General features: G+C 42.4%; 1 protein-coding gene across 3 annotated transcripts in view; it reads right to left on the bottom strand.

Moving 5' to 3' along the window:
• Sf3b1 (splicing factor 3b subunit 1) overlaps positions 1-22,561 on the bottom strand; it is a 40,688-nt gene extending 18,127 nt beyond the window's left edge. The window contains exons 1-9 of one of the 3 annotated variants that reach the window (XM_051153826.1): positions 22,435-22,561; positions 13,050-13,216; positions 11,294-11,398; positions 10,883-10,997; positions 8,969-9,048; positions 5,866-6,036; positions 3,510-3,747; positions 1,497-1,709; positions 1,199-1,320 (exon numbers count right to left, since the gene is read on the bottom strand). In XM_051153826.1, coding sequence (XP_051009783.1) covers positions 1,199-1,320; positions 1,497-1,709; positions 3,510-3,747; positions 5,866-6,036; positions 8,969-9,048; positions 10,883-10,997; positions 11,294-11,398; positions 13,050-13,216; positions 22,435-22,462 — 1,239 coding nt within the window. In that variant the 5' untranslated portion in view covers positions 22,463-22,561. The other 2 variants (XR_007831467.1, XM_051153825.1) reach the window with 2 other exon arrangements.
• Positions 22,562-25,879: the final 3,318 nt, after the last annotated feature.

Genomic DNA, 25,879 nt, shown 5'->3' on the forward strand with positions numbered 1-25,879 from the left:
GGCTCTCTAAAGGCCATTATGAGACCTAGGCTATGGTCTTGATTCTGACTCTAGCTACCGTCACAAACAGCTCTTTGCTGTTTCCATAATGACAGGTACTTAGAAATTTTATAGTTCAAAATAAACTTTATTAAACCTGAGCTACAAATGGAGGTCTTATTGTAAAATATAACAAAAATAAATTTCAAGTTATTACTGAAATGAAAACATTGGGTCATCAGCAATCTATATCATTTAGAGACAAAGTTTTATTGAGCTACCAAGTAATTCAGAGGTTCTCAAAACACCTCCCGAAGCCCTTGAGATGCCTCACTGAAAAGTAATAAAAGGCAGGAGCAGCAGCATGCCCTTGAGACAGAGCTCTCAGTTTAAGGTCATCTGGTCTACAGAGTTCCAGGCGAGCCATGGTTACATAGTGAGACACTGTGTCAGAAATAATAGTTTTCTCAAAGCAGGTACTAGAGACTGTCTCACTGACTTAGAGCACTTGTGCCTCAAACCGTTGAGTTCAGAACCAGAACCCACACTGGGGCAGCTCACAACTGCATGTAATTCTAGTGGAGGAACTACACTGGCTTCTGCAGACATCTGCACTCACATGCATATACTCACGTGCACATAAAAATAAAATAGTATTCTTAATTAATTTCTTTAGATCATGTATATATGTGTGGCTGGATGTAAGTTTGTGCACTTGAGTACAGCACCTGAAAGGCCAGTAGAAGCTGTTGGGTTCTCAGGAGATTGTTACAGGTAGTTGTGAGCCCCTTGACGTGGGTGCTAGGAACTGAACCCCAGTACATGCTTTTAACCACTTAAGCCATTTCTCCAGGCCCCAACATATGAGGGGAGAGGGGGTGTGAGACAGGGCATCTCTACATAGGCCTGGCTGGCTCGAAACGTGTTATCTGGACCAGACTGGCCTCAAACTCAAGAGATCCGTCTACCCCTGGCTCCCACCAGTCACTAGGAGTAACAGCAGGCACCACCACACCCCGAAAAAATAATAAAAACTCCGTGTTACTTATTTTATCGCTAATACTTTTTCAAACTGAAATGCACTTAGTAGTAGCTTAAAAGTGAAATTAATAAATCTGGACAAGTACAATAAAAATTCACCAGGCAATATTTTTTTACTAAATGCAAAAGATCTTATATCCCAACTACAATACACTCATCATATATTCATTGCTTGTACCTTGTATCCTTCTGGGAACATAGCATCTAACTCTTCATCAGAAAGCGGGCGGTTTCGTTCATCGATTTCCCTCTCCCACCGCCAAGCTTGAAGCTGCTCAGGAGTCATGCTCATTATGTGACCTACCAAGAAAGCAAAATTGTTAACAGCTCTAGTATCTGACTGTTTTTATATTACAAATGCAAATCAAGACTTTCTATATTCTTGTTCTTAATAGAAATGCTAACATTAATGGCACCCAGAAAAGCTAGCAAAGAACTAAAAATTAAAATAGCTACAAGAGAAATTAAGTTTCTACCTGGAGTGGGGGTAGCCATGTTCATGGCTGGTGTGCCAATTGGTGTTTTCCCTGGAGTCAGAACAGGAGTGCTTCCACCCATCTGACTAGCCGGTGTCTCGTCCCAGCGAGATTTTCTTTTACTTGCTCCAGGAGTCGGTGTTTCGCCAATAGAGTCTCCACCTCGATCTGTTCGAGGAGTCTCAGCCCATCCACTTCCGTGCCCAGGAGTATCTTCAAAGACAAAGGTCGGTAAAATCACACTATTAGCCACTTTTAAAGCACTGCTTCCCACATTCAATTTAATTAAGTTCAAAAGGAAGAGATTTCTAAAACAAGATATAGTTCAAAGTCTTGCTCAGTGTTTCTGTGTTTCCTTCCCGTTGTTGCCTACAGAGGCACACACAGCGCCCACGCTATCACTCTGTGGAGTGGCCCACTTTTTACCTTGCGCCATGTTTCAGTTATTCTCACTATACATCAGACACTAGATTTAGGCAGATTTCTGAGGCAGAACATAAAATATAGGCTCCCAGAAGCCAGAAGGTGGTGGAGAAAGGAAAAACATTAAAGAATGCAGTTACTGTTTAGGTCACTGAAAAAAGACATAAAAATGAGTAACAGTAATGGTGATAGTTGTGCAACACTATAAATATGCTTAAAGCCACTAGAATGTGTATATTTAAAAGTACAGATCTAGCCGGGCGTGGTGGCGCATGCCTTTAATCCTAGCACTCGGGAGGCAGAGGCAGGCGGATCGCTGTAGGTTCAAGGCCAGCCTGGACTACAAAGTGAGTCCAGGACAGTCAAGGCTACACAGAGAAACCCTGTCTCGAAAAACAAAAAAAAAAAAAAAAAAAAAAAAAGTACAGATCTATATATACAGGAGGCTGAGGCAAGAGGACTGCCAGTCAAGGCCTAGTAAGAAGGTATCCAATTTTTTTTTTTTTTTTTTTTTTTTTTTTGGTTTTTTGAGACAGGGTTTCTCTGTGTAGTCTTGGCTGTCCTGGACTCGCTTTGTAGACCAGGCTGGCCTCGAACTCACAGTGATCCGCCTGCCTCTGCCTCCCGAGTGCTGGGATTAAAGGCGTGCGCCACCAAAACATTTTTTTTTTAAAGCTTAAAGAAAAAAGCCCACAAACGATGGCACACACGTATAATTGCAGCACTCCAGGAGGCAGAGGCAGGCAAATCTGAGTTCGAGGCCAGCCTGGTCTACAAAGTGAGTACAAGATAGGCAATGCTACACAAAGAAACTCTGTCTCAGAAAAAACAAGAAACAAACATGGGGCTGGAGAGAATGCTCAAAGAGATTAAAAGCACTAGCTGTTCTTCCAAAGGTCCTGAGTTCAATTCCCAGCAACCACATGGTGGCTCACAACCATCTATGAGATCTGGTGCCCTCTTCTGGCGTGCAGGCATACATGCAGGCAATACAATGTATACAAAGTAAGTAAATCTTTAAAAAGCATCCCCCCCCCCCAAAAAAAAAACCATAAAAGGTATCTTCTCTTACAGTTCTTCCTAAAATCTTAAACCTCTTTAAAAAGGGGTAAAGAATTGGGTACTCCATTCACTAGATTCTTTTATTTTAATTTAATCAAAGTTTAAGTGGGTTGCATTTATTCATTTACTGTGTATATTAGGGAGTACATGCCATGATGCACACACAGAGGTCAAGGGTTACCTGTGGAGCAGGGATCTCCTTCTACCATGTGGTTCCCAGGGATCAGACCCCGGTCCTCCGGCTTGGTTGGTGGCAAGAGCCTTTACCACTGAGCCGCCCAAAGTCGGAAGGTTATTAAGAAAAGGTTTTAATAGATTTAAGCTTGGGTACTGAGACAAACAGTAAGAGAAAGACAGTTTTACACACAAGAGAGACAACCTGTTCCACCTCCACAGCAGTGGTTATTTATATAGAAATTTACATTAGATTTATATTTATACTAGGAAGTACAGACTTCAGCCTGAAACACAATGCTCATGTCAACACCTCACCCTAACACTTGTCTACACTCTATTAAAATTACCTACCTCTTTCTGTTTTGGGGGTCTCGTCCCATCTGTTTTTACGAGCACTGGAGGTTGCACCCCCATGGCCTGGGGTTGCATGGCCTGGTGTATCGCCTCGTCCAGGAGTAGCAGCTCCCGCCGGTGTATGACTAGGTGTGGGATCCCATATCTTTGAGCCTGGGGTTGCTCCAGGAGTTTCACTTCCTTTTGCACGACCTGGTGTCTCATCCCATCTTAAAGAAGGGGTATGCCCCGGGGTCTTAACAAAGCCAAAGAATTTTATTTCACATACCTATATACTTAAGAGAAATAACTATACATTTTCTGTTAAACAAAAACCAATAAATTTATCTGTTAGTTTAAATTAGCCTATCATTTTGCTTATTGTTTTGCACCTTATGATCAAAACCAATTTACAGTTTTCATTTAGATTAAAACACAAAGCATGAGGCTGGAGAGATGGCTCAGCAGTTAAGAGCACTGGCTGCTCTTCCAAAGGACACAGTTTAAGTCCCAGCACCCACATGGCGGCTCACAACTCTGTTAACTCCAGCTCAAGGGGATTCAAAACCCTCACACAGACATAACTGAAGACAAAACACAAATGCACATAAAAATAAATAAATCATCTTAAAACACACACACAACACATTGAGGGCTATAAATCTTTATGAATATATATTGTATTGGCAATCTGTCATGTGTTGCTTAACCTTACAAAAGCTGACTCTGAAAGAGGAGTAACCTCGGCTAAGCTAGAGCTAACAGAAATTTAGACCAGAGTGACAGAAATAAAGTCATAAAAACTAGCCAGAAGCCAGGCGTGGTGGCGCACGCCTTTAGTCCCAGTACTTGGGAGGCAGAGGCAGGCGGATCTCTGTGAGTTCAAGGCCAGCCTGGTCTACAAAGCAAGTCCAGGACAGTCAAGGCTACACAGAGAAACCTGTCTCAAAAAACAAAAACTAAACTCAACTAAACTAGCTAGAGCCTAAATGAACTTAAAAGCAGCACTAATAAAACATGTTTCTAGAAAGGATAAGAGAGAGTAAAAAGAATACTGATAGCTATGCTTGGTTTGAATTCAGCGGACACAGGAAGATCAAGAGAGCAGAGTAAAGGTGCAGAAAGATGATACAGGGAATTAACCAATTTTTGAAAAATAATTTTTATTTATTTATTTAATTTTGTTGCAAGGGAGGTTCGAGACAGGGTCTTTCTCTGTGTAGCCTTGGCTGTCCTGGACTCACGTTGCAGACCAGGCTGGCCTCAAACTCACAGCGATCCACTTGCCTCTGCCTCCCGAGTGCTAGAACTAAAGGTGTGCGCCATCATGCCCAGCTGAAAAATAATTTTTAAATGTCGGCAAGGTATAGTGACTTGTACCTACAATCCCAACACTTGGAAGGTAGAATTCAAGAGTTCAAACTCTCTTTATTAGCAACAATATGACTTAAGGACAAATCAGACATGAGACCACGTCTCAAAAGACAAAAGTGAAACGTCCAATAAATATCCAAAGCACAGCAGATACAGGAGACAGTGCTCTCTAGGATCAAAGTCAACCTACTCTACATAGCAAGTTTAAGGCCAGGCAGGGCTACACAATGAGACCTTATCCCAAAAGAAAGAAGGGGGTGGGGGGAGTGTATAGGCTAGCTAAGAATAATGTAAAGTTACCCAATTATTGGTCAATAATGTATAGGCTAGCTAAGAATAGTGTAGAGCTACTCAATTACCAACTGTGGTCAAAGTTTATCCAACAAGAAAATAACAAAGACTACTATATTACTCCACAGTCTCCACAATGTAACAAGGCTTATGCTTAAAATCAATATCCCAGCCCTGAGTGGTGGCATGGCATACACCTTTAGTCCCAGTATTTGTGAGGCAGGCAGAGGTGAGTTTGATACCACTCAACTCTTACCACTATATACCACTTATATAAAAAGTTCCAGGCTAGCCAGGGCCACACAAAGTAAAACCTTGTCTTCAAGAAAATCATCATCATCATCATCTAAAACTCAAAAAGAACATTCCATTCTTCAACATATGGAATGAACTGTGTCTCAAAGTCCTATTCAGGTATTGAGGTTGTAACCCCTGATGTGACTGCAATTGGAGGCTGGCGATATTCAAGGTCAAATTAAATAAAAAGGGATGAATTCTAAATAAGACCAAGAGAAGAGTTCAGAGAAACAGTGAAAAGTGCTCACCCTGCTAGCACTGTGGTCTTCAACTTCAAACCTCCATAACTGAGAACTGTGGACATAAACTGTCGCTTAAGCCACCTAGTCAATACTAACTTGCTTCAGAAACCAAATATGAATATAGTACATGGAGAAAAACAAAAATAGTGGCAAAAAAATTACAAGAGTACCTCTGCCTGATCCCAACTTGATAGCTTTTTGGGAGTGGCCCCAGGAGTCTGGTCAGCGGTTTGATCCCAGCGCCGTTTTCGTTTGGAGGGAGGCTGGGAGGCTGCTGCTCCATTGACGACTTTTAGTTCTCCAGCTTTAGCTTTCTCTGCTAGTTGTTGCCTAATTTCTCTCTGGAAAACATTTGGAAGAGCAGGATATACATCTTTCACATTTCAGTAGGTGAAGGAGCTCACAGGTAGCTTACTTATCACAAGCATTCCTGAGATCCTGTTCAATTCCCAGCACCAGAAAACAGGAAGGAAAATCTTCTAGTTAAGTTTTTATGCACTAGCACATTTCTTTCTTTCGAATGAGTTATTTAATATTGCACTCACAGCCGGGGAGTGGTGACACAGGCTGTTAATACCAGCCTGGTCTACAGAGTGAGTGCCAGGACAGCCAGATTCAAGAGAGACCCTGTCTTAAAAACAAAACCAAAAATAACCTACTCATTTTATTTTCTGTTCCTGGTGGTACCATTCCTTATCTTTAACACTGTGTACTTGCAATTCTAGAGCATTCTGTTTCCTCCTGAACAGTACATAAGCAACTCTAGAATTTTAACAGCCTCCACTTACTGTAAAATAAAATCTCTAGTCAGTAAGTAAAATATCCATGAAGCAGACAACTGAAAATATGCAACTCAAAGTTTTTAAAATGCAAGACTCAGTAAGCTAGGTGTAGTGGCATATGCCTGTGATCCATAGTCTAAGGCAGGAATATTGCTTTGAATTAAAAAACAATTGAGTTCCAGCCAGCCAGGAAGACATAACAAAACTCAAAAACAAAACAAGAAGGCACATTAGCTATTACATCAAGCCAAGACAAGCGCTGCAGTAGTGTGCACCTTTAACCCTCAGGAGACTGAGCTAGGAGGGTCACAGTGTATTAAAGGGCAGCCTGTGAGTGTGGGACTACAGAGTGAGTTCTAGGTTAGCCTGGGCTACAGGAAGACCTCACTGCAAACAACAGTCAAAGAAAACGGGGCAGGGATTGCAAGATGGCTCCACTGGTAGCAGCACTGTTGTTACCAAGTCTGAGAATCCCTGGGACTCACTTGGCAGAACAGAACTGCTCCTGCCACTTGTCTTTTGGCCTCCACAGGCTCACCATGGCGTGTACCATGGGCATGAGCGCACACACACAATAAGTAAATGTAATGAAGACACAAAATACAGAAACAGTTAAGGTTTAGCCCCCCAGCACTGTAAGCCAACAGGATTATTTGGAATTCTCTATCTACTGACAAACCCAGTCTCCAGTAGAGATTCTTTAAGAAATAATGTCACCACAAGCTTCATGAGGGGTACTCCTAACCTCCCTACACACTTCCCCAATCACACATGTACACACAAGAGAAGAGGGCTCCAGGAAATCAAAAGGTCAAGTTTCAAGGTGATACAATTCTGGAATTTTTTTTTTATAAGTGTCTGGTTTTTATTGTATGGTGGTATTATCACCAACCCTATACAGTATTGCCTGTCTCTTAACATCTCAAATGTCCTAAAGGGAAAATATTTTCTTGAACTACCTGCCTGTCACTCTGGCAATTTATAAGATAAGTTCAGTCCGGAGCTCTGCAATATTTTTTTAAAGATTTATTTATTTGTTATTATGTATATAGTGCTCTGCCTGCCTGTAGACCTGGCAGGCCAGAAGGGAGCACCAGATCACACTATAGATGACTGTGAGCCACCATGGTTGCTGGGAATATAACTCCGGGCCTCTGGAAGAGCAGCCAGTACTCCCAACTTCTGTGCCTTCTCTCCAGCTCTGGAATATTTTTTATGACTGAAGTACTACAACCCAATCACGATTGTTCACCTTCAATTCCAGCACTTGAGGCAGAGGCAGGCAGAGCTGTCTGAATTTCAGGCCAGCCTCCTTACGGAGTTGGCTTCAAACATGGCAAACCAGCCATTGGGCAAAATGTCCTCGTTTCTGCCACAGACAGAATTGGGCCAGAAGGCTAAAGATGATGCTCCAAGGTTATAGAGAGTGTTGGGTGACTGTTCAGGCAGTAAACTGTCTCAATCATTTTTTCATTTTGAAAGCTGCTAACCTGCACTTCTGGTTCACTCAGAGATTTAAGTTTTACTCCTCAAATCTCTGATGAGGTTGAAGACCAGATAGTTTAGTCTTTCAATTAAGCTTAATAGGTTAGGGCTTAAGATGTTTTTAGATCAAGATAGATGTTTTAAGTTAATAGAGACAAGATATGGTAGATATTGATCTACATTCAGAAAACTAGACCCAACAAGATAGGAAAGATGTTTCCTTCAAGTATGCCAAATACAAATAGCCAAATCACTATGAATGTAACATTTATATAATTCCCGATGTCTCATGGTTCTTCCTGCTGTATGTAGTTTATTCATGTGTAATAATATAAATTTATATGTTACAAAAGAAACATAATAAATTCACACACACACAAAAAGAAATCTGTCAAAACAAAGCCTGTAGAAGCATCTCTCCGAACAGTAGTGTGGAGACCTAGACTACATCTAGAAAAGTAAAGGAATGTTGATGGAAAAAAAAAAAAAATCAAATAAAACTCAGAGCAGTAGACTTGGGTTAAGAAAATTGCTACAGTGTTGGTTTCTGAATGGTGAAAATGTACTTACTGATACATTAATTAAAGTAGTTGTTTGAAACTACAACTAAGATAAAGAAGATGGTATGTATGGCTACCAATTATGAATTTTATAGTTCTCAGATGCTGTTATCTCAAAGTGTTTCTTTTGTTCTTTTCTTCTGCTATTCCAATTTTGATCATGCTATATTGTATCATTAAAACCATTCCATGTTGTTTTTTTTTTTTAAGGAATTAAAAAGGGAAAAAATGCTGGGCACAGTGGTGCACACCTTTGAACCCAGCACTGGAGAGAGGAAGGTGGACCTCAGAGTTCCAGGACAGTTAAGGCTACACACAGAAACCCTATCTCAGAAAAAAAAAAAAAAAAGGGGGGGGGGGGGAGAAAACCCAAAAACTAAATGTAAATTTCTCTTAAATGTTCTTAGATTATTTCACAACCATTACGCAGAGAAGTGAGCTCATACCTCTTCCTTAGTCAAGTGCTGTTCCCGCATAACATCCATGTAAGTTCTAGCATTCATCTTAGGGTCAGGGGTCTTCCCTCCTGCAGAAAAGAACAGCAACAGGACAAGAGTACAATAAATAAAGGGCATTAGGTTCAACTGATTTCTCTGCCCTGCTCTAATAGTATGTTATCCATAATCATTTAATTTATTTTTTGTTGGAAAACTTTGATAATTATACATCTTACTTTTTATTGAGTTTGCTGATCAATTTAACCTGTTTGAACACAAACATATCTAAAGCAGTTTAAAACAATTATTTTAATGCATATATAAAGCAAAATGACAGCACAGTTTAGAGTCTTCAGAAGTGATGGGTTCCTGGGTTGCTAATCCGGAATACGTACACTTTCGTGCCTTTGTCTCCATCAGCAGTTCTGACTTCAAGCAGCAGAATAGAAGCCTAGAAAATTATCTCTTTACCATTAGTAACACTTTGGAAAGATATTTATATTCAAAACATTACCTGTTGCAAGCTGTTAAAATCCTGACTACAGTAACTGACTAAAGTTCTTCATCTAAACAGTTATAATTTAGAAAATCTGATTATAAAAAAATACACCTACAATCATATTTTCATGTCACATTACTAAAAAGGGCTTCGTGCTTTTAAAGTTCTTTTTTCTTGACCCAATATATAATTCTATTTCTTAGAAAGTACAAATACAACTGGAAACATATTATTTAAGATATATCGTTCTACTAGCTACTACAACGAACACAAAAGGAAAGTGGTGTACAAAGAGATGTGTTGGTCTCTTGGGTAAAGTTTCAGTATTTGCTTTACAAACTGCAAAATATATATATATATATATATTTCTGTAACTGCAAAATATCTTAAAGAAGCCCAAACAGTATAGAACAAGAACCACAAGGCACACTATGCTTTAGAAAGCGATAATTAGCTATACAAGTAGTATAGCATTATAATTTAGGACAAAATAATAAAATTCTCAGACATCTCCTATGCTGACGATCATGCCCAATTGGTAGTGTCATTCTTTCTGACACTAGCTAGCTCTGATAAGACTTCCTTTGGAATACTTTTTCACCATAATCTAGAGAGGATGTGTTGAACTGCACCCTTAAGAATGCAGACAGGACTGGCATATAGCAGTACTGCTGTAGGAAAGAAATTAAGGACAGTTAGTATGGGCCTGTGAATTCTGACATACATGTTTAAATCAATTACAATTATGCAAGTAAAGAAAAGAATATCCCTATTAATTCATGCAGGCTGAAAGTCTAATGTGTAAACCTGCAGCAGAGTCTATTTTAAACAGGCACTTAGTTTGGAAGGTGGGACTCACTCACCCGAGGAAAGCTTCCATCAGGCTCACTATGACCCTTGCACACACTACAAGTAGCAAAACAGACTCCAACTATTAAAACCACCAAAGTCTTTGCATTTAACTTTGCTTTAACTATAAATTTGCGTAGAGCAAAGTAGGTGCATTTACTAAGCTATAATGAATGATATGGGGGAAGCTCTAGTGTGAGAAACAGTTTCTCAAAAGTAATAATCCAAAACTCTAGAATTTGGAATGAAAACTTTGAAAGTATTTTGAGCAGAAAAACATATTTGTTCAAAGTATACCAGGAGTACCCAAAACAAAAGTAAAATAAAAACCTTTAACCCTTTGCGTTTCTATGGCATTGGCTCATTATTTTCTTGTCCTTCTACCTGGAAAGAAAACTTGAATTATAAAGATGAAGAATATGGCATCTGTGACTTCAACCAAATCTATACAAATCTATAAGGGGGTCTTTAAAAACAAAAAGCAAATTCATAAGCATGCCAAAAAAAATCAAAGGGCTAAAGACAACTTAATTAAAATAAATTTCTGAATACTTAGAAAAGTGGGAAAGAATTACCATCTGCAAAAGGATCAAGACGCTCTGGGGAAATTATCATGGTCCGCCTATGCTTTTTGTATTCATCTTCCCGATCTGCAATCTTTGGAGGACGATGCTCAGCAAATGGATCATACTGAAAAAGAGGCATGTTTCATTTACTACCCACTCAATAAAACCAATACCTCCCCAACACACACGCGCGCGCGCGTGCATGAAACATATAAACCATTGTTTGTTTAAAAAAAAGTGTGTGGTTGATCAGTTTCCAAAAGTCAATGCTTCATGTAATGATTACCTTTACAAAACAACTATTTCTGACTCTTTCAAGTCAGCTCTTCTCTCAAAACAGTCTCAGAATTGACTGCTAAATTTCTGTGCTTCCAGGGGACTCAGTCCCTTTGTGTAAACTGAGTAAGCGCAAACCATCACCTGCTCTGTTGACTGTGGTATGTCATTAAGCAGTGCCACGGGGGCATGGTACCCAGGCTTCTTCTGACCAAGCAAGCTCGTAGACGATGAGTAGTCGTCGTCATCCTGCAACCGAACACCCAAAGGTCACAAACAAAGTGCCACATCATAAAAACTAACACGACAACATCTGTAATTTGGCAACTACCCTAGGTTTATTTGGAATTCCCCAGTTTTATTAACCACACAGAAACAAGTAAACAGTAATTGTTACCAAATGTATTGACCTCTCTAAGAGTACATTACACAGAATTATACAGTTTCTTTTCTATTACAAAAAGCAAACCACTTGTTAACTCTCAAGATCTTACTAATACATTCTGCTTTAAAGTAAAATGTTTGTTAATTCTAGGACATTCAAGCACTGCTGTCTTTCACTATTAGGTAAGAGAACCAAGTGCCACAGCCAAGTGTGATAGTGTCAATACATAATTCCTAATCTCAGCCTTGGTTAAGGCAGAGACAAGAAGATTCTAAGTTTAATGCTAGTGTGAACTAAGACATCAAGACCCCGTCTCAAAGCACATGTACATGGGCACGCACGCACACACACAAACACACACACACACACACACACACACACACACACACACACCCCGAGGCCAGGAGGACACACTCTGTAAACACTAGTCTCTGATCAGCCTCTACAAGGCAGCCCAAAGTTTGATCCAAAAACAGAAATCAAATCACAAAAATTGGATACGGAAAAAGAACCAGTCACAGAGAAATGGTTAGTTACAGTCAAGTCACTTTTTTCATAGGGTACTCAAGACAGGGTTAGGTAGTAATAATTTCTATCAGAAATAATGTGAAAGTGCAACAATATTCAGATTAAGTCTTCCATATAAAATTCAAAACCCATGGTCTTGATGATTTTGTTTCCTGTTTTTATTTATTTTTTTTTATCATGGTAAAATGCAATAAACCATGGAGCCTTTAAAAAAAAAGAAAAGAAAAATCAAAGCCCAGTATTTCAGGAAGTATCTGAGGGCATGGTGAAGGCTCCAGGGTTGAGCATGCATAAACAGGCAAATTGTGAAACAATAGCAAAAAATCATCGAGTAAAGGTAGGCGTGGTGGCGCACGCCTTTAATCCCAGCACTTGGGAGGCAGAAGCAGGTGGATCACTCTGAGTTCCAGGCCAGCCTGGTCTAAAAAGGGAGTCCAGGACAGCCATGGCTACACAGAGAAACCCTGTCTCAAAAAACCAAAAAAAAAAAAAAACAAAAACAAAAACAAAAGGGGGGGGGGTAAAACCAGGTTATGGTAGCAAAGCCCTTTAGTTCCAGGCGAGTGTAGGTTTGTGTGAAATGTGTCTACATATCCAATTCCATGCTAGCTAAGATTACATGGTGGGGGTGGTAGGGGTGTGTGCATGTGTGTGTGCGCACGCACGTGCTATTAAACAGTTTTCTCGGGCTGGAGAGATGGCTCAGAAGTTGAGAGCACTGGCCGCTCTTCCAAAGGTCCTGAGTTCAATTCCCAGCAACCACATGGTGGCTCACAACCATCTGCTGGTGTGCAGGCATACACCCTGGAAGAATACTGTATCACAATAAATAAATAATTTTTAAAAAGAAGACAAAAAAACAGTTTTCTCTCTCCTTTTAACCATGCAACTCAAACAGAAAAAAAATCTCTTGTATTTCTTACTTTCTCTCTCTTAAAAAAACAAAAAACAAAAAAAATCTTGCCTCTTATACAACTTATAACTTACATCTTCAAGTTCAGTTGCAGCAATTGATGTCACATATCCAGCAAATCTGCTATCACTTCCACCATAAATTTCTTGGTCATAATAACCTGTGGAATCAAGGCCCACTCCTTGGGCTTCATCAAGAGCTGCCTTCTTGCCTTGAATTTCTCGAATCTGTGCTTCAATATCTGTAAGAAAACAAAAACAATTTCATGTTCTGAAGAGCTCTCGATATAATACATCCTCTTCCTAGATATTATCAAAATATCCTGAAATATAGAAAAGTTAAATAATTTCACCATAAAGAGGCTAAGAGCTGCATTAATTACAACTACACATAGATTACATTTCCTTACCTCCACAGATGAAAAAAACCAAAGATCTGATTTACAATTTATCTTAACAGTTAGGATGGGTTATCAAAATTAATCTCAAAATTCTAAACCTTCCTCCAACTGAAAATTTAAAGTTACTTTGAAATACATAATTACTGGCCAGGTGTGGTGGCCTTTAATCTCAGCATTCAGGAGGCAGAAGCAGGCGGACAGCTGGTTCCAGGGATCAAACTGAGGTCACTAAGCTTGTACAAGTGATTTGCTGAACCATCTCTACTAGCCAGAAAAACTAAAAGTGTTGCTGTTGATTTGGAACCTGAGCTGTCGTCACAATTATTTAAACTTGCCATTACCAAAAGTGACCCAGAGACGTAACTCAGTGATGAATCACTTGCTCAGTGTTGTATAAGGTCCTCAGTCTGACACTCGTATTATGTTAAAACACAGAATAAAACCCCCTACCTAAGATGTAAATAAAACTAGCAGCATAACCAGATGTGGTGGCGCATGCCTTCGATCCTAGCACTCGGGAGACAGAAGGCGGATCTTTTTGAGTTCAAGGCCAATCTGGTCTACAAAGGGAGTCCAGGACAGTCAAGGTTACACAAGAAACCCTGTCTCAGAAATAAATAAGTAAATCTAAGAAAAAATTTTTCAGATGGGAGACATCTAACATATTGTTCAAACTTTTTTTTTTTTTTTTTTTTGGAAACAGGGTTTCTCTGTGTAGCCTTGGCTGTCCTTGACTCGCTTTGCTAGACCAGGCTGGCCTCGAACTCATAGCTATCCGCTTGCCTCTGGCTCCCGAATGCTAGGATTAAAGGCGTGCGCCACCACGCCCAGCTTTCTATTGTTCACATTTTCAAGCAAGACAGGAAGAGCAAACTTTTATTTAACCAAGAATGTCACATCTGAGTGAGGCAGTTGTGAAAGTCCCTTCATCGGGTTACCTTTTCTCTTTTCTATGCTTAAGATACTGCTGACTCTAGCTTGTAGCATTCCTTCCTTGATGCTTTCTTAGTCTTTTTTCTGGGTGGTGGAGGGGTTTAAGACAGGGTTTCGCCGTATAGCAGCTCTGGTTGTCCTGGACCTCTTCTATAGACCAGGCTGGCCTCGAAGTGTTGAGATTAAAGGTGTGTACCATCACGCCTGGCCTCAGTCTTTTTTTCCCCCCCTTAAAACAGGGTTTCTCTGTGTAGACTAGGCTGTCTCTGCCTCTCAGAGTACTGGCGTTATAGGCATGAGCCACCACATCTGGCTTCAGTCTTCATTTTTAATCTGGACTAATTTAGGGAGCCCTCAGATGTTAATTTCACTGATTTCTTTTTTTTTTTTTTTTTTTTTTTTTTTTTGAGACAGGGCCTCTCCATGTAGCTCTGGTTGGCTAACCTGGTTGAGATTCAAGGTGTCAGCCACCGTGACCTCTTTTGGTCTAATCTGCAACAGCTATCATCTTCAAGCTAGACACAATTGGTAGGATAAGAATTTCTAAAATTGTAAAAGGCACCCCAGAAAAAGCTAATATAGTCTGCAAACAAACTCCAACTTTTTCTTTAACCAAGTGCTAATAGATCAAGTGTACATCCTGGCAGACACGGGGCTGCATGCCTTTATTAACCCCAGCACTCAGGAGACAGAGGCAGGAGAATCTATTGAGTTCCAGGTCAACCAGAGATAGTGTCTCCAAAAAAAAAAAAAAAAGTGTTAGGACTGGAAAGATGACTCTGTGGTTAAGAGCAATGGCTACTCTTCCATCCTGTAAAAGTTTATTTCCAACACCTAACATGGCAGCTCACAACCGTTTGTAACTCCGGTAGCAGGGAAGAAAGAAAGGAGGGAGGAAGAGGGGGGGAAGTGGGTGCGGGACCAGGTGTGGTGGTGCATGCCTTTATCCCAGCACTCAGGAAGCAGAGGCAGGATCTCTGAGTTCCAGGCCAGCCAGGGCTACACAGAGTTCAAGACAGCCAGGGCTATTACACAGAGAACCCCTGCCCCAAAAAACCAAAAATGGGTGGGGTGGGGTGGTTCCAGACAAGGTTTCACTATGTAGCTCTGGTTGTTCTGGAACTCAAGAGGTCCACCTGTCTCTGGCTCCAAGTCCTGGTATTAAAGGTGCACACCACTATATCTGACTAATAAATTTTAAAACATAGTGTATGGGGGCTAGAGAGTCGGCTCAGCGGTTAAGAGCACTGGCTGTCTTCCAAAGCACCCAGGTTCAATTCCCAGCCCCCACATGGCAGCTCACACCCATCTGTAGCTCCAGTTCCAGAAGATCTGACAACTTCACACACAGTCAGACATGCAGACAATATACCAATGTACATAAAAATTAATAAATAACTTTTTTTAAAAACCAGTGTGCTTATTTTTACCGAATACCAGAGGATTACTAAATCAATTCCCAAGTAATTAATTCTACTGAAGAAAATTCAAAATCATTACAAAAGTTTAACTTTTTATTTTTACTAGCCACCAAAGGAAAACATTACATGGAAGTGTCTCTTTTTCAGCCATTGCCCAAGCAAACAAACGGAGAATTTCTTCTCGGTTTTGTGATTTTCCAATTTAAGAAATTATCAGCAGGAACTTGACAGACAGCTAAGTAGTTAAGAGTGGGCACTGCTCCTGCAGAAGATACTCCCAGCACCCATGGCAGGTCATTAGTTTTAGGATATGTGACACCTCTTCTGGGCACCAAAGGCACTGCATTCACATACATACACTCATGTATATACCCATAAAAATAAAAGCATAAAATAAGAAATTAGAGGCAAAACATATTAGTGAGATTTTGGGTTAAGCCAAGGTATTTATGCAAAAATCCCTAGAAGATCATACTTGGTATGTAAGTCTGGTCTCTGTTGTTTGTTTTTTGAGACAGGATTTCTCTGTGTAGCCTTGGCTGTCCTGGAACTCTCTGTAGACCAGGCTGTCTTGGAGCTCAGAGAGATCTGCCTGCCTGTGCCCTGAGTGCTGGGATGACAGGCCCGCCCACAGCTATTTACGTCTAGCTCTTCTCTTTCAACCCTGGCAAGCATAAGGCACACTGACCAAATAAGAAAATCAGGGTTAGGGACTAGACCGATGGCAGCTCAGCAGCCAAGAACTGCTGCTGTTCTTCCAGAGGACCAGAGTGCCCTCTTAGCACCCATGTCAACTCTAGGGACATGGACTGGACACAGTTCTTTGGCTTCATGGCCTCCCAAATATACATGCCTATACAGAGACAGAAACATAACACAAGTACATTAAGAATAAATCTACTTAAAATAATAATAATCAGAATGGTTAAAGAAGCCGGGCGTGGTGGCGCACGCCTTTAATCCCAGCACTCGGGAGGCAGAGGCAGGCGGATTGCTGTGAGTTCAAGGCCAGCCTGGTCAACAAAGTGAGTCCAGGATGGCCAAGGCTACACAGAGAAACCCTGTCTCGAAAAAACCAAAAAAAAAAAGAAGAATCAGAATGGTTAAAGAGGATGTGAGAGATGATTCTAGCAGAAATATTTGAAAAGTAGTTATGTGGCTGTTAGTTGCCTAGAATGCATGAAATCCTGCATATAAATCAAATGTGGTTCACCCTGTAACCCACCATTAGAGATCAAAAATTCAGCCATTTGTAGTGGTGGCACATGACTTTTATCCCAGCACTCATAGATGCAGGTGAGCCTTTATCAGTTCAAGACCAGCCTGGTATACATAATGAAATCCAGGCCAGTCAAAGCCATAAAGTGAGACCCTGTAACATGCACAAAAACAAAAAACAAAGTCAAGGTCACCTTGGACAACATACCTCATCTCAGAGAGAGAGAAATGTGTTTGAAAACATATGACAAGAAAAATCTTCAGTTTGGTTCAATTAAGAATCAAAAGCGCCCCCCCCCCCCCAAGAATCACTAGCCTGAGAACAGAACCATACAAGTGAGGCATGACGGTGCATAGCCAACATGGCAGCACTTCTGAGGTGGAGGCAGGATCAGGAATCCAAGGACAAACTCAGCTATGTAGCAGTTTTGAAGTCAACTTGGGCAATATGAAACCTTTCAAACAAAACAGAAAAGGGAGAAAAGGCGGGGCGTGGTGGTGCACACCTTTAATCCCAGCACTCGAGAGGCAGAGGCAGAAGGATCGCTGTGAGTACAAGGCCAGCCTGGTCTACAAAGGGAGTCCAGGACAGCCAAGGCTACACAGAGAAACCCTATTTTAAAAAACAAAAACAAAAACAAAACAGAAAAAAGGCCAAGGAAGCGAGAGACACTTCCATAGAAGATACAACCATAGCCTATTTCTACACAAAAATTTATTTACACCAGGCGTGGTGGCACACGCCTTTAATTCCAGCACTCGGGAGGCAGAGGCAGGAGGATCTCTGTAAATTTGAGACCAGCCTGATCTACAAAGCGAGTCTAGGGCAGGCAAGATTTATACAGAGAAACCCTGTCTTGAAAAACCGAGAGAGAGAGAGAGAGAGAGAGAGAGAGAGAGAGAGAGAGAGAAATGATCGTGAATAATATGGAAAACTATTATTGAGAAATAAATTACAACAGTAAATTCAAAACTAAGTCCCAGTCTCAATTATTATAATAACCTTAGAATGACTGCCTCTGATGAAATAATCCAATGATGGGTGTATGGGTCCAATGTGGTTGATGGTTATGTGCTTACTATCATACCATATTTGTCTTTTTTGTTTGTTTTTTCAAAACAAGGCTTCTCTGCGTAGCCTTGGCTATCTTGGACTAGTTTTGTAGACCAGGCTGGCCTGAACTCACAGAGATCAGCCTATGTGCTGGAATTACAGGTGTGTACCACCACAACTGGCTCCAATGACTTTGTTAAAATACAAAAATCATATTCGGGATAGAGAGATTGCTCAGCCAGTAAGAATGCTTAAACAAAACCTAAATCGCCGACCGGCTTAAAAAGACTGGCATAGTCATGTGTATCTGTAACTGCAGTAAAGAGAAGGAAAGTGAGCTTGTTGGCCACTAGCATAGCTCCAGGTTCAGGAAGATACTGTGTCTTACAGGAATAAAACCCAACTGCCTCCTTTGACCTCCAAGTGCATACACTTGTGCATAGGTCCTACACACATATAAAGTAGACATGCATTTCATGTATACACACAGTAATTTGTTGGTTGGGGAAAGTAAGACGGCACTTTATTCTATATACACTGGGAAGACAAAAATCAAATCTTGTAGTGTTTAAAGCCTTCCAAATTTTATGCTAAGCTAACTTTTCCTCTCAATTCAGACAGTTCTCAAAACAAGAATAAGATATTTTCTGTCTGACCAAAACTGTTTTAAAATTCCCCTATTCAGAGGGGGGGGGGGCGACAGGACACAGTTCAATAGTTCAATGGCAAATGCTCTGTAATAAAAATACAGAATTCTGGGGATTGATCCCCAAATTTGAGAGACAGAGATCTGGAAGGCTTAGTAGTAGTACGTGCCAAAATTGCCAGTGTCCAGGGGGCAAAGGATTCCTCAAGTTTGAGGCCAACTTAAGTGTGGTGGCACACACTTTTAATGCCAGCACTCAGTAAGCACAGGTAGGCTGGATATCTGTGACTTTGAAGCCAATATGGTCTACAGAACAAGTTCCAGGTCAGACAGGGCTACGCAGAAAAACCCTATCTCAAAGGAAATAAAGATACAAAGTGAGTAACCAGCCAGCCAGGGCTACACAATCATACCATTTTTTAAAAAACAAAAGCTAAGTCCAGCAAGATGGCTGAGCAGCTAAAGGCACTTGCAGCAAGCCTGAAAACCTGAATCCAACTCCAGAAAGTTGTCCTCTGATTTCCACATGAACACAGGCAGAAATACATAACACTCAATACACAGTAAGTAAATTTAAGGAAAAAAAATAAAATTAAAAATAAATGTGATCTGTAAAAGTAACTTTTATTCTCCCGGCTCAATTGTTGTCTGCTAATCTAAGGCTGGCCCTTGAAGCTTTTTACCTCCATATGATCGAACCTAGGCCTAGAATGTTTTCAGCCTCTGAGACTTACTGCTGAAGAAGCTCACCCCTTCTTGTCTTACTGAGCTCTGGGCTGGCTGGTTCAACTCAGCTGTTTTGGCTCAAACTCCTCTCCCAGCTGACTCTCTCGGCCTGGAATTACTCTACTTGGCCTTAAACTAACATTAACAACCTTTTCTAATCTTCTGACTCCTGCTCCTCCTCCGAGTTGTTCAGTCTTCCCCTGCGCTCTTCCTCTGCAACCCATCTATTACTGACCTGGTAAAACTGCTCCCACCCCCCACCCCTCTGTAAAACTGCCTCTTAACTAACTTCCCTTTCCTTTCTGTTCTTGTGAGAGTTGGGTGTATCCTATTCAGTCAAATCTTCTCTGATTCATCAACTTTTCTGACACTCAACTAGACATCACTTTCAAACATGGGTGCTTCCTTCTACAAACTATCTTTACCTTCATTTGGGATTAAAGGCATGTACCACTGTGCCTGGACCTAAGCTTTTCTTTACCTGATAATTGCTCTATAACAGGCTGGCCTTGAACTCAGATCTGTTTGCCTCTGTCTCCTGAATTAAAGGTATGTTTATTTTCCAGCCGGATCACAGAGACAGAGAAGATTTTTAGTTGTGATCTCCTGCCAGAATAGTCATGTTCTGAACTAATATGCCTCTACAATGATCCTATTTCTCTGAAGCTTTTCTCATAAAACCACCAGGTGAATGCCTACAAGCCTAGCACTTAATAAGTGGAAAATCAGGAATCTAGGCCAGCCTGGACTACAAGAGACTCTCCAAAAGTAACAAAATAAATCCAATACATGTTAACCTATCAAACACATTTGAATACCTATTATGGGCCAGATACTGGAGTTATCAATCTATATGTAATTCCTGTGACATTAGTAGAGAAAACTTTAATGAGATTATTCTGACTACGGGTGAACTTGGTTCCTGCCAAACCTGACAACCTGAGTTCAAATCCCAGAACCTACATCATGGAAGGAGAGAACTCTCTTGCAAGTTGTCCTCTGATCTTTGCACAAAGCAAATATAAATGTAAAAAGTTCTCAAAGACTACTTTTAGACAGGCATGGTGGTGCACACCTTTGATCCCAGAACTTGGGAAGCAGAGGCAAGTCAATCTGAGGGTAGCATAGTCTACCAAGAGAATTCCAGGACAGCAAGGACTACATAGACTCTGTCTCAAAAAAAAACAAAACAAAGGGCCGGGTGTGGTGGAGTACACCTTTAATCTCAGCACTCCAGAGGCAGAGGCAGGCGGATGGCAGCAGTGAGTTCCAGGCCGGCCTGGTCTACAAAGGGAGTCCAGCACAGCCACGGCTGTTACACAGAGAAACCCTGTCTCAAAAAACCAAAAAACAAAACAGACCAATCTACACAGTGAATTCCAGGTAGCCAAAAATAAAAAAGAAAGAAAAAATACTATTCTAATACAATAAAATTATTTACACGGCCATACCGCTCAAGAAAAGCAATTAATTTTGTTCGATGTTATAGTGGTGGCTTAAGTGACAACTGTAAAAACTTATATTCTCCAGGAAAACGTCATAAGGAAGCAAGAGGCCATGTATACATGCTGTATACGGCGCTACTAAAAAGTTATCACCCAGCCAAGTGGGAATAGCACAGGCCTTTAATCCCAACACCCAGAGAAGCAGAAGCAGGCAGATCTCTTGAATTTCCAGCCAGTCTGGTCTACAGAGTGAGTTCCAGGACAGCCAAGGTTACAGAGAGAAAAACCGTGGTTTGAAAAAACCAAAGAAAAACCAAAAATACATGTACTTTCAGGTTTAAAGACAAAAAGACTAAGGGACATTTCTGGCTTCAAAAAGTGTTGCACTTTTCAGTTCCTCAAAAGTCTCAACTATATATCACCTTTTGGTCCTAACCCATCTCTCTCTCTAGATTCATATCGGAATCCCCTCCTTACACCCTTTCTTCCTACCACAGCAACGACTCCTGCACATCTTTCACGACCTACTGCGTTGTTACAAGATGTTCCCTCGGGCTCAGACGTCCTCCCCTAATTTAAAACTGATTGGCCCATTTAGATCAGCGCCGCGTCACCACCTCTCAAAAATAACTAAGCATAAATTAATGGCTCCGTTACCAAGCTTCTCAGAAAAGTATCGGTTTTACTTCTCTGTACATAGCCCTTTGATTTTCGAAGAGAATTAAGACTCACACATCTGTTTCCCCCAGCAAACTGTCAAATGTCTGGCATCCTTCGCTTGTTCCCTCTAACACCGAGCCACACACTGAGAAAGGATGTGTTTAGTGACTTTCAGAATCCATACTGTCAGCTTAAATTTTGGCTTCTAAGACAGGAAGCATGAAAACAGGGTTTCAACCTCACGCACTCAAAACTCCTTCCTGTCTTCTCTGGTTCCTTCCTTACCGAATCCGGTCGTTTGCCAACTTGTTCCTAGCCGTGTTTAACGCTCTGTGCCATAAAATGATCAACTACCATGGAAAACTTAGGCAACTCACAACAGCCTGCCCTTTCCTTCCTTCTTACTCCCGATTCTCCAACAATCAGCCCTCAAAGGAAAAGAGCAACACTACACTCAAAGTGACCAAAGGACTAAGTGTCCCGGAGGTCCGGAGTAACGGGCCGGCGCTGAACCGACGCCGCTAAGCGCAGCCCGAAAGCGGCTGCCGACATTCAGGGCTTTCCAGGTGCAAACTGCCAACGACAGCACCCAGGGGACGAGAGCGGCTTCCCTCCCACGTCCGCCTCCCCCCTCCCTCCTTCCCTCCCCCCCTCCCTCCCTCCCCCGGACACCGCCGGCACAGGCTGCTCGAGCGAAGCCCTCCGATCACAACGAGAGAACTCGGAAGCACCGACAACGGAACAAAGCGCCGGTCCCGGAGTGCTAGAGGACGCCATTACGCGGCCAGAGGCCTGCGCCGACGAGCCGAGCAGGCCCCACCGCGCGGGCTCGGCCAGGCGAAGAGAGAGAGAGAGAGGCCACGCGAAGACGCCGAAAGCCGAGAGACAGGACCGCGGCTGGCTGGCTGGCTGGCTGGCAGCCGAGGTCGCGCGTGGGAAAGGCAAAGGCCGCTTACCTTCGTGAGTCTTGGCGATCTTCGCCATTTTGTCTACTCGAACACACAGACGGAACTGGCGCTCCCAAGGACTTCCGCTCGCCGCCGCCGCCGCCCAGGAACAGAGGCTGCGCTCGGCTCGTGCGCACGCGGGCACGCGCGTCGCTCTGAGGCACTCAACTGCCACATGAAGCCGCGAGGTGCATGATGGGAGTGGGAGGGGCCAGGGCGGGCTCCCGCCGGCTTCCTTAAAAAAAAGGGGGGGGGGGAGCCAAACTGCGGAAGTAGTAAGCGCGCGAGAGGATGGCTCCGCCCACGGGAAGTGCGTTCTATCCGGCCGTGATGGGCCTTCGCCTTTAATCCCAGCTCTTGGGAGGCAGAGGCAGGCGGATCCCTGAGTTCTAGGCCATCCTGGTCTACAAAGCGAGGCTACACAGAAAAACCTGTCTCTCTCTCTCTTTTTTTTTTTTTTTTGAGACAGGGTTTCTCTGTGTAGCTTTGGCTGTCCTGAAGTCGCTTTAAATCTCAGCACTCAGGAAGCAGAGGCAGGTTTATCTCCCCGAGTTCGAGGCCAACCTGCTCTACAGAGCTAGTTCAGGACAGCCGAGGCTACACAGAGAAACCCTCTCCTGAGAACAAAACAAAAAAAGCAACAAAGAGAACTCACATTTCCAGTTGACTCTGAATTCAAGTTTGAATATTGAGTTAAGTGTCCTGAGGCCTGGCCTGGGGACACGGACACAAACGTAGTAAATTAGAACTTCAGCCTGGAGTGGTGGCACACACCTTTAATCTCAGCACTTGATAGGCAGAGACAGGCAGAACTCTTGAGTTCAAGGCCTGACTGAGTTTGAGGCCAGAGTGAGTTCAAGAGACCCAGATTCCATTCCCAGCACTCACATGGTCCCTCACAAACTGTAACTCCAGTTCCAGAGTGTCTGATGCCTTTATCTGGCCCCCGTGGGCACTGCAAGAATGTGGTGAAAAGGACTTGGAGATTTGGCTCAGTGGTAAAGTGCTTTTGCAAGGCCCTGGGTTAGGTCCTCAGAACTGAAAAAGAAAGAAAGAAAGAAAGAAAGAAAGAAAGAAAGAAAGAAAGAAAGAAAGAGCAAGAATGAGACGAACATAAACAAATGTAGGCAAAACAGAGACATATAACATATTACACACAATAAAAGGAGAAACTCTGGAAAAAGCTTGCCACATGGGCCTCACAATGAGGCAAATGGGAATATAGGGGTAGTTTTCAAGCACTGTTTCCTTCCTGTGTGGTTTTTTTTTTTTTTTTTTTTTTTTTTTTTGGTTTTTCGAGACAGGGTTTCTCTGTGTAGCCGTGGCCATCCTGGACTCACTTTGTAGACCAGGCTGGCCTCGAACTCACAGCGATCCCCACCTGCCTCTGCCTCCCGATTGCTGGGATTAAAGGCGTGCACCACCTGTGTATTATTAAAAAGACTTGATGGAAAAGAAATTCAAGTAATAGAGTTGATGTTATAAAGGATTTGCTAAGAAGTTTTCTTAGGAGACATCAAGTGACATAAGGTAGAATTTAACTAAGGGAACACTGCCTCCAAAATACTCTAAAGTAGAATGCTAAGCAGGCCTCTTAGAGATCAAGTTTATGATGCTAAGATGTCAATGTTTGCTCACCAGTACTGACCAGCCATTAGGCCTGCAGGTCATTCAAGAGGGCAGTGCAAGTCACAAGCATTGTTAAGTCCTTCCGATGACATTTGGACTCTGCTCTTGGGTGGTCTGTTGGGGGTGGGGGGTTGTCTCTCAGGATTTGGGCATAATGGTGTAAGTCTCTGACTCTCAGTGCTCTGAGACAAGCATTAACTATAAACTCATTGCAAATGAAGCTCAAGGATTCAGGGTCTCTCTGGGTAGCCTTGGCTGCCCTGGACTCCCTTTGTAGACCAGGCTGGCCTCAAACTCACAGAGATCCGCCTGCCTCTGCCTCCCTGAGTGCTGGGATTACAGAAGTGCGCCACTGTGCCTAGTTAGTGATTTATACTTTAGAGAGTGCTAATCCTACAATTCTGGAGGAAAAAAAAAAAAAAACAGTTCCACAGTTTTGAGCCAAATTTGAAACAAACTTTAATTAGATACAGGCCAGGAAGAAAGATTCTGGCCAGATCCTCCCATGGGTTCCCAGGGAATGGCCACAGTCATATTTTGCAGAGGCTTAAAAAGGCAAAACCGTAGGGCCACCATATTTCCTATCAGGACCAATCAGTGCAAGCATATATTCTGACGTACTTCCTGCCTACGTCCAATGTAGAGCAAGCACACATCCTGACATATCTCCTGCCCAGGCACCTTCCACCTACATGTGATCACACACATCCGTGTAGTTGGGTCAAACAAACTTGCTTACGGGAGTGAAAACCAGTGGCTTGGTATCTCCCATAAACAATGCCCTCTAGCATTTCAGGGAATATCTGTCCTTGGGCAAGGGGTTTACAGATTAGAGGCATTTCTGTTTCATGGATCCTTTAGGTACAGTGATTACAATTTAAAATGAAATGTTGGTCCTGAATTGGCCATGGATTCTATGTCTCGGGAAGTGTGAGCCAAAACTAACTCTCTCATGAAGTGCTTTGGTGATGGTATTTTATCACAGCAACAGAAAACTAACTAACACAGGACTCCTACCTCGCATTCGGAAGCCAGGTGTGGTAGTTTGGATGAGACACCAGGGAGCAGAGCTATGTGAAAGGATTAAGAGGTGTGTCCTTAGGGGCCCTGGTGGCACACACCTTTAATCCCAGCATGGTACGCAGATGAAGTATCCTGGCACACTGAGCCCTAGCAAATCAGGCGCATTCACAGTCACTGCCCAGGGTTCATAAATCCTTAATTGACAAGGAAAGTTGCCTTTGATTCCTCACTCCACCATGGCTCCATTTACTGCAGGGGACCCACCACTGGATGCCGGGCCTTTCCAGTCACTGGCGCCTGCCCAGCCGCTGCCTGTAGATCAGTGCTGATCCCTGGGGTAGCACTTGCCCAGCCCAGCATCAGTGAGCTAGAAGGTGAGTCTGTTGTGGGTGGGCTGGACATGAGGAATAAGGTCCTGGAGGCAGGCTTTATATAGGGCTTCTTGGGAGTAGAGGTGGAGGGGTTCCAGGGTGGGGATTAGTGGGATTTCAAATTCTGAGTTTGGGCCAACTCCAGGAATTGGTGGGTTTTCAAATCCGGAAGTGAACTCAGACCTTTTGCCCTATGCTATGTAATGGTGGAAAAAGAAAAATCAATTCTACAAAATTGTCCTGTAGCCTCCATCTGTGTGCGATGGTTATAAACACTGCTCACCCACATCGCATACATACACAGTAATAGATAAATGTTTAGAGCAGTTCAATTCCCTTTTGTGTCCTTCCCAATACAGCTTTCATGTGAGGATCGTTGTGCTGTCTGACTGTATGGTATGCCTTGGGGACCAAGTGCCAGGACACCTTAC

The sequence above is a fragment of the Acomys russatus genome, chromosome 12 (assembly GCF_903995435.1).
Source record: "Acomys russatus chromosome 12, mAcoRus1.1, whole genome shotgun sequence".
Lineage (NCBI taxonomy): Eukaryota > Metazoa > Chordata > Mammalia > Rodentia > Muridae > Acomys > Acomys russatus.